Source organism: Aegilops tauschii, chromosome 2, assembly GCF_002575655.3.
Source record: "Aegilops tauschii subsp. strangulata cultivar AL8/78 chromosome 2, Aet v6.0, whole genome shotgun sequence".
Lineage (NCBI taxonomy): Eukaryota > Viridiplantae > Streptophyta > Magnoliopsida > Poales > Poaceae > Aegilops > Aegilops tauschii.
In genome coordinates this window covers 494,074,543-494,085,629 of record NC_053036.3, presented here as the reverse complement: position 1 = coordinate 494,085,629, position 11,087 = coordinate 494,074,543, and the positions used below count along the sequence as shown (strand labels likewise).

At 44.3% G+C, this 11,087-nt stretch overlaps 1 protein-coding gene across 1 annotated transcript; it reads right to left on the bottom strand.

The window, feature by feature from the left end:
• Window positions 1–757: 757 nt before the first annotated feature.
• LOC109753531 (COBRA-like protein 7) lies at window positions 758–2,885 on the bottom strand. The gene is made up of 6 exons (XM_020312442.4): window positions 2,634–2,885; window positions 2,453–2,532; window positions 1,884–2,343; window positions 1,626–1,782; window positions 1,242–1,522; window positions 758–1,172 (listed from the first exon to the last, which is right to left on the bottom strand). The coding sequence occupies exons 1-6, from the start codon at window positions 2,692–2,694 to the stop codon at window positions 883–885; spliced, it is 1,329 nt and encodes a 442-aa protein (XP_020168031.1). The 5' UTR covers window positions 2,695–2,885; the 3' UTR covers window positions 758–882.
• Window positions 2,886–11,087: the final 8,202 nt, after the last annotated feature.

Sequence of the window (11,087 nt, the reverse complement as noted above, 5' to 3'; positions counted from 1 at the left end):
ACCCCCCCCCCGACAACCACAACACACCCGCCTACGTGGCGCCACCGCGCCGTCGTCTATGAGTTGCAGCACACCGCCACCACCACAGCTCGACTAGCCGGATGTGCAGCTGTCGCAACCACACGCCTGGGCACCCCACCGACAGATCCCGGATCCAGGTGCTAGATCTGCGCAACCGACCCCAACACCGCCCCGCACGACCCCCAATGAGGGAGGAGGAGAGAAGCGGGGTCGCCGGCATGCTCGGGGCCGCCGCCGCCGCTTACCTGCGCCGGCGAGACGCCGCTGTCGGTAGTCGATTAGCTTTGTCCAGGGCCACCGCTACGTCTCTCGCGAGGAGAAGTCCCTGCCGCCGTCGTAGGTCTAGCGGGCTTCGCCCGTCGGTTTCACCTGGCGGCGGTGAGGGGAGCTCGGGTGGAGGTGGAGAATGGGGCGGCAGTTGCGGCTAAGGTTTCGGCCGTGCCGCCCCCGTGAGCGACGCGAGCGCTTCAGCTTTCCCCAAGTGCAAGCATGTGAATGTCGTTATCAACAGAATCTAGACACAAGTTTTGGCTTTACCGACCAATTGCTTGACTGAATTGAGATTGGAGTGAGTAGAACATGTCCAGGGCAATGGTAAACAGAGCAGGGAAAGAAGCCATCTCCGAGCTTGCACTTCGTACTACTGTACTAAGCATCAAAGGACCATGTAATTGCTGGGAAGACATCCTACCCGAATATGAAGTTTTCTACGATTTCCTTTTGCTGGGGGCATATGTTACTGAGCAATAGTTTAATCTATAGCCGCTCAAAGAGGAGGTATATGCTGGATTAGTTGTACTCTACAGGGAAGTTAAACTGAGATACTCAAACCCCATGTATTCAGGGCTAGTCAGGTACCCTTTACACGAGAAACAACATAGACAACGAGAGCACACAAGAGCTGGCGACTAGCCAGCGCTGCACCGCCGAGACACGCACGTCCCTGGCCGCATTGGGCAGCGAAGGGTACTGATCCGGCGGCGGCATGACGCACTCGTGTCCATTGAAGTAGACCCTCCTCGGGAACGCCCAGCCCCCTGAGAAGGTGAAGTCGCTCGGGTCTTTCTCCAGTATCATCTCGGTCTGCACGTTCCCATCACCCAGCAGCATCTCGTTGTAGTTCTTGATTCCCCAGAACATCCCCGTGTCATCTGCAAAAAACCACATTTCTTACCCATCCTTGCTTCGTATCATCTTCTTGTCGAAGATTGTGCACTTACTGATGGTGCCGTACTGGATGAGGGGCTGGTAGTTGAAGCTGAAGAGCTGTGTCAGGCTCCGGAGGTTGGGGTGCTGCACCACCAGGTTCCAGTCGGTGTAGTTGCTGACCACGTCGTAGTTCGTCACCGTCGTCTTCACCCTCCAGTACCCCCGGTAGCTCTGCTTCACGTGCCAGTGCACCCGGATCGGGCACATGTGCTCCGTGCACCGGATGACCGGCACGGGCGGAGCGCCCTCGGCGTCAGGCAGCGCCGCCAGGACCTTGGACTGCTCGCCGCCGCTGAAAAACCGGACGAACATGCACATGCAGGCACGAATCAGAATGACGGCAGAAGAAAATCAGAAGAATGCAGAGTATGTAGCAGGGTGTCAGGTGGTTTAACCTGAGGCACTGATGCGCCGAGGGAGAGTTTGCACCACCGCAGCTGTCCCGCGGGCACCCCACGATCGTGTTGTTGTAGAAGGTCGTGAGGGAGACGCAGCAGGACGGCGACGGTGCGTCCCTGAACTGCGAGTACGAGCAGATGATCTGCCATGTGCCTGCACCCCACGAAGCCAAGAAAGAGTCATCGCTCGATGCACGGCGCGTCACAAGACAGTGGGTCGTTGGCTAAGAAAGAAAGAAAGAACCAAATGCTTACGCAGAACTTGTACGTGCCGCTGCTCGTCGACCTTGGACCTCGTCGCCGGCACATTGGTGGCGTTGCTGCAGGTGTAGCCCGGCACGCCGATGCTGAAGGTGGTTGGCATCTTGGGGTCGCCGTGCTCGTCGAGCGCGAAATTGACGATGTACATGTCGAACTGTGAGGTGGCCGTCCTGTTGTTCTGCGTGACGGACGAGAGCACGCCGCCGCGGCAGCAGTTGGCGGACTGCCTGTTGTACGGCGCGCCCGGCAGCAGGTCCGCCATGACCGGTTGCTTCTCGCAGCAATGCGGAGGGGCGCCGTTGGCGCCGTGGCGGCCGGTGCAGTTGCCCCGCTCCGTCGTCTCCGCGCCGATCACGTCCGAGATGAACTCGTCGCCGGCCCACACCCAGCTGAGCCGCCACCCCGGGCGCTCGATGTGGCGGTACAGCTGGTAATTGTGGATGCTCACCTTTACCTGCGCGCGCAGCAAATCGATTGATTCGTACGCAGTTTCAGTGGCAGAAAATCGCGATTTCTGCGAGGAGCATTCGTTTCAGAAGAAGAAAAATCCCAACTATGCGCACCGCGTACACATTAGGCTCGATGGACGGGAAATCCCAGTTGATGGTGATGTTCCCGTTCGGATCCACCGGATCATATCCATCTGCCAGAGAGACACGGCGAAATCAACAATCATCAATCGCAGAATCAAAGGAAACGCACAACACGGCAAGAATCAGACTCGTCAAGAAAACCAAAGCCTACCAGCGAATTGGGAGGACAGACAGCAGATGAAGATGAACAGGACGAACTGCTCCGTCGCCATGGGTCCCGTGCTCGAGGGCTTCTTCACGGGGCGGCGGCGGCCCCGAACGAGAAGAACCCGCGCCTTTTGCAGTCACTTGGCAGTTGGCACCTGGTCTGCGTAGGTAGGGGACGAGACGAGGGGAAGAGATGGCAAGACTGTGGGTACGAGGAAGAGGACAGGGATCGGCTTTGGCACGCATATAATCCTAGCACCACTGATGTGACACGCGCGTCGTCATGACTCGTGGATATCTCAGCATTTAGCCTCGAATTAAACGCCCGGAGTGGAATGGAGGCGCGGCCGCGCACACACACACGGATTACTACTCGAGTCGAGTCACGCAGGAAACGGACACTGATTACTCTCCTTTTCGGCGTCCAGTCGACAGTGGGACTGTGGGAAGTCCAGTTGGCGTCCGCTCACCGTGCGGCGGCGTATATGGAAAGCCATCCCGGATTGGCACGCCAGCCGCGTTCGTTTCCTCTCCGCTCATTTGTCACCTTGCCGTACACGCTCATGCCTGATTTGGAGGGAAGTTTGAATCGGTGGGCCGCGTTCGCCGGCACGCGGGGCCATGCAACGGTGGTGATACTTGTTCATCGTTCATGGTGCCATTTAGCGAAATGACCAAAACTTGGCGTGTGTCCATGTGTAGGTTGTAATTGATGCTCTTGGTTGGACGATGAATTCCCTGTGGTAAAAAGAAAACATTTTTAGAGGATCTGTGGTGAGCGCTCGATCAGGATCGATCCAATGGCTACGCAGGTGGCGGACGCTGCACGGGCATCGCGTTTTCCTTTGTTCTAAGTCAAAGTTTTACAATTTTGACCAACTATATAAAATAAAGTAGTAATATATATGACATCAAATTGATATATTACAAAAGTACATTCCAATACGGATCTAATGATACTAATTTATTGCCATAAATGTTGTTGCTTTTTCCTACAAAATTGGTCAAAGTTTTAAAACTTTGACTTAGGACAAAATCTAGAAGTACACTTATTCGCGGACGGAGGGAGTATGCTCCTACCTTTTGCCTTTTGATCGCGGATTTTGTGCAATTGTGTATACATGCTCTCAATGTTTTAAATACAAATTTGCTAATTCTCATCTAGATGAGAATTAACAAAGTCATATCTAACTCCTATAATATTTGATTAACCAAACAAAAAATAAAAGGAAAACGCACGAATCTTCGCGTAAAATCAAACGGTATAGGAGTTAGATGAGATATAATTATTTCTCATATAGATAAGACTTTTGACTTATAGTATTAAAAAAGTAGTTTACATAATTCAGAAAAATGGAGAAAAATATACTAAAGCGAACTATTTATTTCAAGCTCCTCGTGAAAAAAATGTGTTAATCTATAGCCTACGGGTAAAAGACAAGAATGAGTAGTTACAAAGGCATCTTTGGATGCTTTAAGTTTGGCTTCTGAGCACAAGCCACGACAATACAAAACTTCGCACCAAACATAAGATCTCTATATAGACTTTTTCCAAATGTGTTGTAATTGATGCTCTTGGTTGGACGATGAATTCCCTATGGTAAAAAAAACATTTTTAGAGGATCTGTGGTAGATAGTTGCCATGCTCAAGGGCAGTGCTACGCGTCTGTCTGGTGATAAACCGATTAGATCAGCCGCGGTCGGATGCCGCCCAAATCAGTCGTCTGATCTGCCACCCCATCCAACTGAAGACCTTTGCAACAATAGCTTGTTGCACTCAGGGGCTTTGCAATAAGGACCTTGCTGCAAAGGTCCACCGGGACAATACCGTCGCCCCGCCATGGCTTGAGCGCCTCAACTATGGAGTGCCGTCAGCCGTCGGAGTTGTCGTGCCTCCTCTGACCCAGCACCCCGAGCAGCTGCCTCGACTCCAGCACGACGGCGACGAGCTCTCACGCCGGCACTCCCCTGGCGATTTCTGCAACCAAAGCTATGTTTCTGAAATATGCGTCGTTTTGCAATGCTTGGCCATGTACGCTCTAACGCCCCCCCCCCCCCCCGGCGCTTTCTGCAACCGGGGCCATGTTTCTGAAACAAGACCCCTGTTGCAGAAGAAAACAATCTTCACCGTCGAAGCATTTTTTCTTTCTGAAAGAAGACTTTTGTTGCAGAAACCTTCTGAAACTAGACCTTTTGCTGAAAAACTTCACCGCCGAACCATTCTTTTTGTTTTGAAACAAGACCTCTGTCGGAGAAACCTTCTGAAACAATATGCCTGTTGCAAAAAGAAAGAAAAATTGGCTGCACGGGACTTGTGGCCAGCGTGAGCGCTCGACCAGGATCAATCTGGCGGTTGCACGGGCATCAGCCGGCTGAATGGTAGCATTTTCCCTCAACCTTCTACTTCCCCGTCCACGAATAAGTGTACTTTTTTTCTAAGTCAAAGTCTTAGAATTTTGACCAACTATATAGGAAAAAAGTAGTAATATATATGACATCAGATTGATATATTATAAAAGTACATTTCAACACGGATCTAATGATACTAATTTGTTGCCATAAATGCTGCTACTTTTTCATATAAATTTGGTCAAAGTTTTAAAACTTTGACTTCCAGAAATACACTTATTCGCGGATGGAGAGAGTATGCTCCTACCTTTTGTGCAATCGTGTATACATGCTCTCAATGTTTTAAATACGGATTTGTTAATTCTCATCTAGAATTAACAAAGTCATATCTAACTCCTATACTATTTGATTAACCAAACAAAAAATAAAAGGAAAAAATCCCCACGAATCTTTGCGTTAAATCCAACGGTGTAGGAGTTAGGTGAGATATAAGTATTTCTCATTAGATAAGACTTTTAACTTATAGTATTAAAAAAGTAGTTTAAATAATTCAGAAAAATGGAGAAAAAGATACTAAAACAAACTATTTATTTCAAGCTCCTCGTGAAAAAATGTGTTAATCTATAGCCTACGTGAAAAAGACAAGAATGAGTAGTTACAAAGGCATCTTTGGATGCTTTAAGTTTGGCTTCTGTGCACAAGCCACGACAATGCAAAACTTCGCACCAAACATAAGATCTCTATATAGACTTTTTCCAAATGTGTTGGAAGAATAAAAATATTTTTAGGAAAAGATGGTGTATGCTTGCAAGCTCTCACTATCACACCATCACAGGAAGAAACGACAACCCTGGCATAAACCTCTCGCTTAGAGAAAAAGTAGCACAACTTCCATATATCATCTCACCATCACATGAAATTTAAACTACAAAACTGATATATATGCATGTATACATGGAGAATCAATAGAGACAAATCTTGCTGTGGATGGTATCGGCCGGTTCTATCCGCTGCAGAATTTGTCTTTGCTATCTTTGATGTGTGGATCAAATTTATATTTGAAAAATACATGTTGTGGTTTCTGACGAGACAAAATAATTGAAGTTTCCTCTAGTAAAAGTATTACACGTTGATTGGTTCAAACAGTGTGCCTCTTCATGCTGCATGGTACTACTGCAAAGCCACGACCAAGCAACATCTGAAATCACGTTAGTCATAAACTAACGTGACGGTACGGCAAAAGCTATGGTGTACTGACAATTGGCACCATCGGCGGCCTGTACGTGTTGCTTACTTCATCTCACCGGCCGAATGAAATCCAAGTATAGTTAAAAACTATTGGCATAAGCAGGTGGAAGATTCCAAAGCAACGTTCTCCAGAACCTTACAAAACGTTCGTTTTCAGAACAATTCTCCCTGTCCACATACCTCGCTGCCATGAAAACGTTTATTTTTGGGTGCTCTAGGCATCGGCCGCCTTATCAAACATAAAATCAAAATCTGGAACGTCTGATCCATACAGAATTGAAATACCATGTGGTAACGTTGACATGTTTGCAACATCGTAGCATTTTTCGTGCGGCGTATCAATAACATGTCGTAACATTTCAAATATGCCGATGTGGCAAAAGAAAATTAGCGTATGCAACAAATCCTCCCTAGTACCCCGCAAAAAAAAAATCCTCCCTAGTTGTACTAAATTGCCGAGAGATCCACACATATGTAACATAGAAGCCAAAATTTGTAGCAATGCGAACAAAATATGAAACTGAACACACTATTTGCAGTAGATACCCAAATTCATCGCCACCCATGTGTTTGCCACAAAAGACACAATATTGCAGCGTGTTGAAACAAATGGCGTACACAATATCGAGAATTTCTAAAATGATTAGCCTCACACACATCATCCAAGGAGCACTGATGTGAGCTTGTCACAAATGTGACTAGCCAGAGCCGAATTGGGTGGGCCTGAATCCATTCCCCTTGGCCCAACACCTTCCTCCGACCTCGGCACCACATAGGCCTCGGTTTCAAGACCTCCTCATCAACGCCTATAGCGCCAAAACAAGAAACCGGTGCTCACGCGAGCGGGAGCGGGCCATGACCCATCGAGATTCGCACCCTCGCTTCGTTATTCATTTGCTCGCTCAACTCGCCTTTCTCGCCTCTTGTTTTTTCTCGGTTATGTTGTACTACTGGTTCAGGAAATAGAACGACCACCGTTTTTTGTGATTTTAAAAAGTTCATAGACTTGCAAAAAAATCAAGAATTAAAATCAAATTATGAAATTGAAAAAGCTTCATCGATTTGAAAAAAGATCATGAATTCGGGAAAAATCGCAAAAATAAAAGAGTTTATTGAGTTGAAAAAATTTCACGAATTTAAAAAAAAATGGAAATTGAAAAAAGTTCATTTGATTTGAAAAAAGAGTGCACTCAGTTTGAAGAAGAAATAAAGTTAACAAATTTGAAAAGAAATTTTTTGTGTAATTGTAAAAATCTCATCGATTTGAAAAAAGTTCACGCATTTGACAAAATAGTTTTCAATTTTGAAAAAAAAATCTGGATTTCAAAAACTATCATGGATTTGAAAATTTTCACGGATTTGAGTTTGTTTTTCACGAATTTAAGAAAATGTTCATGAATTTGATAATGTTCAAGAATTTCAAATTTTCCATGATGTTTTTAAAAGTTCACAAATTTAAGCAAATGGAAAAGAAAATAAAAAAACTAAGAAAAACGACCAAGCAAAACCAAAAAAAGAATAAGAAAACCAGACAGAGAAGACGTACAACAAGAAGAAAAACGAAAGTGACTATGCACAACGGTTAGCTTTCTCAGTTGATTACTGCTGGTGAATGTAAACACGGAGGTCGAGAGTTCGAATCTCACTTCACGCAACTAATGGAGCGAAAGAGGGGAGCCCCTAACTGGCACCTTCAGCGTTATTCTGTGGGCTGTTTCCGCGAAGGCCCATAGTCGTCCGCTCGCTGATTCATAGCCTGTTCACTCGCTAATTTGATCACTGTTTTATTGCATCGATATTTTCTTTTAAAAAAAATCAAAGGATTTGGAAAAAGTCCATCAATTTTCAAAAAACTTCACAACAAATCGTCAAAAAAAATCATCAATTTGCGCAAAAAGTTCATCGATTTTGAAAAAAAAATCACAAATTTGAAAAAGTTCATCAACTTTAAAAAAATCCACCGATTTGCAGACACATTCATCGATTTGGAAATAAAGATCATGAGTTTGGAAAAAAGTTCATGAATTCTTGAAAAATTAATATATTTGACCAAAAAGTTCGGGAATTTGAGAAAAGAAAGCAAAAGGACAAAGAAAAAATAAATCAATGAATTTTAAGATTCATCGCCCATGAAAAAGTTCATATTTTTTTTAAAAATCATCAATTTTGGAAAAAAGTTCATCGACCTTGAAAAAAAACACAAAATTGATTTTTTTTACTAATTTGGAAAAAACTTTCATCAATTTGGAAATAAAGTTCATGAGTTTGGAGAAACGTTCATGGATTTATTAGAAAATAATATGTTTGAATAAAAAGTTCACGAATTTGAAAAAAGAAAGAGAAAAGGACAGAGAAAAAAAATAAAAAAATAAAAAAGAAAATGAAAGAAAAGAAATTATGTGGTCGGGTGGCTATCGCTTGGGTCACTGAACTAGGTCGTCGTGGGTTTGAAGCCCATCTCTCACACATTTTTTGCAGTTTACAAACAAAAAAAATGGTCGGCCCAACGTGACGGGGTGTGTGCGCTGTTTTGTAAATAATGAAGCAAAGGGCGCTATGGGCGCCATTTAGGAAACGCCGCAAAACTGCTGCATAGTCACTATATCATGTGCATGGGCCAAACCAGACCCTTATAGCGCTTGCTACGTCCTTTCACTGGGAGCAACTAGCTAACGAGCGCTCCTTCGGGAGCCTCGCAACGATCAGCGCCACTTGGCGCGCTCTCAGCCATTCGCCACGTGTCGCGCTCTGGACGCTCCCTCCAGATTTTATTTTTTAATTTTTCCGCACGCGTTTTCGGCTTTTTATACTGTTTTTTTCCAGTTTTTTTCGACGTTTTGCTTTTTCCCTGGTCTTCCTTAGCGTTTCGACCCAAAAAAAATTTGAAATTTTTTTTTTGCGCGAAAAAACGCGTTTACTTTTTTTTTTCTTTCGTGAAAAGTCACGTTTTTTTTCGCGAGAGGCATGGTTGTGCTTTAGCGAGAGTCACGGCCGTGCCTTTCGGAAACGAAAAAAACGCGTTTTCTGTTTTTTTTATTTCGCGAGAGTCACGGTTTTACTTCCGCGAGAGGCACGGTTGTGCTTTCGTGAGAGTCACGGCCGTGCCTCTCGGAAAGGGAAAAACAAAACGCGTTTTCTGTTTTTTTCTTTCGCGAGAGTCACGGTTTTGCTTCCACGAGGGGCACGGTTGTGCTTTTGCGAGAGTCACGGCCGTGCCTCTCGGAAAGGGAAAAAACGCGTTTTCTGTTTTTTTTCTTTCGCGAGAGTCACGGTTTTACTTCCGCGAGAGGCACGGTTGTGCTTTCGTGAGAGCCACGGCCGTGCCTCTTGGAAAGGGAAAAACAAAACGCGTTTTCTGTTTTTTTTTTCTTTCGCGAGAGTCACGGTTTTGCTTTTGCGAGAGTCACGGCCGTGCCTCTCGGAAAGGGAAAAAATACGCATTTTCTGTTTTTTTTTCTTTAGCGAGAGTCACGGTTGTGCTTTCGCGAGAGTCACGGGCGTGCCTCTTTCGAAAAGGGAAAAAAACACGTTTTCTATTTTTTTTTCTTTCCACGAGAGTCACGGTTTTGCTTCCACGAGAGGCACGGTTGTGATTTCGCGAGAGGCACGGGCGTGCCTCTTTCGGAAAGGGAAAAAACCGTGCTCCCGGTTTGGTTTTTTCGTCCGGTTTTTTCATGAAAAAAAAGTTCGTCAAAACCTATCAACATGGGATCTAGTTTTAAAGATCTCGACGCGAGGAATCCAATGGTGAAAACGGTTTGAGATTTGGACGCACGATTTAAGAGATAAAACGTTTTGAATAAACGAATCTACGAAAAAAGGGAAAACTTCCAGGTTGCGACAAGTGGCCCGCTGCATGTGCGCCACTTGTCGTGACCTGGGAAGATGGAGTGTTCTTTGCAACGAGTACTCCTTAATTAGTGATTTCGCCTGTCACTTGTCGCTAGCCTTTCGCTCCTCTTAGCAAATGACTAATAGTAACAATTGACGGATTTTGGCTCAAGAAAAATAACAGTTACTGATTTTTGGTATATTAAAAAAATCATTAATTCCAACAAATGTTCTGGGAGATAAGGATACAAAAATTGCCATGAGTTTAAAAATGTTCAAGAATTTATTAAATGTTTTCAGTTTTTTTAATAGATGTTAATTAATTAAACATAATTGTTCATGGATTTTTAGAAAACTTCATGACTTTAAAAAATGATTAATATTTTCAACATATGACATGGAATTTTAAAAAGTGTTATCATATTTTTTAAATAGTGATGATTTGTAGAAAATATGATAACTTCAAAAATGTTTATGATTTTTGAAAATATTTATGAATTTTGATAAATAAAATAGGAAAGAAGAAGAAGGAAAATGAAAGATAAATAAAAACGAAACAAAAATGGAACAAAACAAGCAATAAAAGGTGCAAACAAAAGGAAACCCGTAGAAAGAACAAAGGGGGAAAAGCAATAAAATTTGTAGAACCGTGCATAGAAATGGGTAGAAAACAGGGTGGGTTTCCCTATCTGTAAATTAGTGTTTTTAAATTAGATTGTGAACACTATTCTGCGCGAAGGGAGCTAAATAGGATATTCCAGAGAGGTCGCCCTGCAGATTGAAATGCGGAAGGGAGAAATAGCATTATTATGTGGAGGGTTATCCCTATTTGCCGCTCATTGCGGCAGAGAGTCGCTGAAACGCATAGGGGAGAGGAAGCGGACGGATAAATAGGCTAGCCCATTTTAGGTCGCCCATCTAGAAGATTTCTGAGCCGGATATTTTCTTGTTGATTTCTTTATTGTTTTCTAGTCTTCTGTTCAGTTTTCATTTTTCATTTTTACAGTCTGTTTTTTCTTTTCTTTTCTTT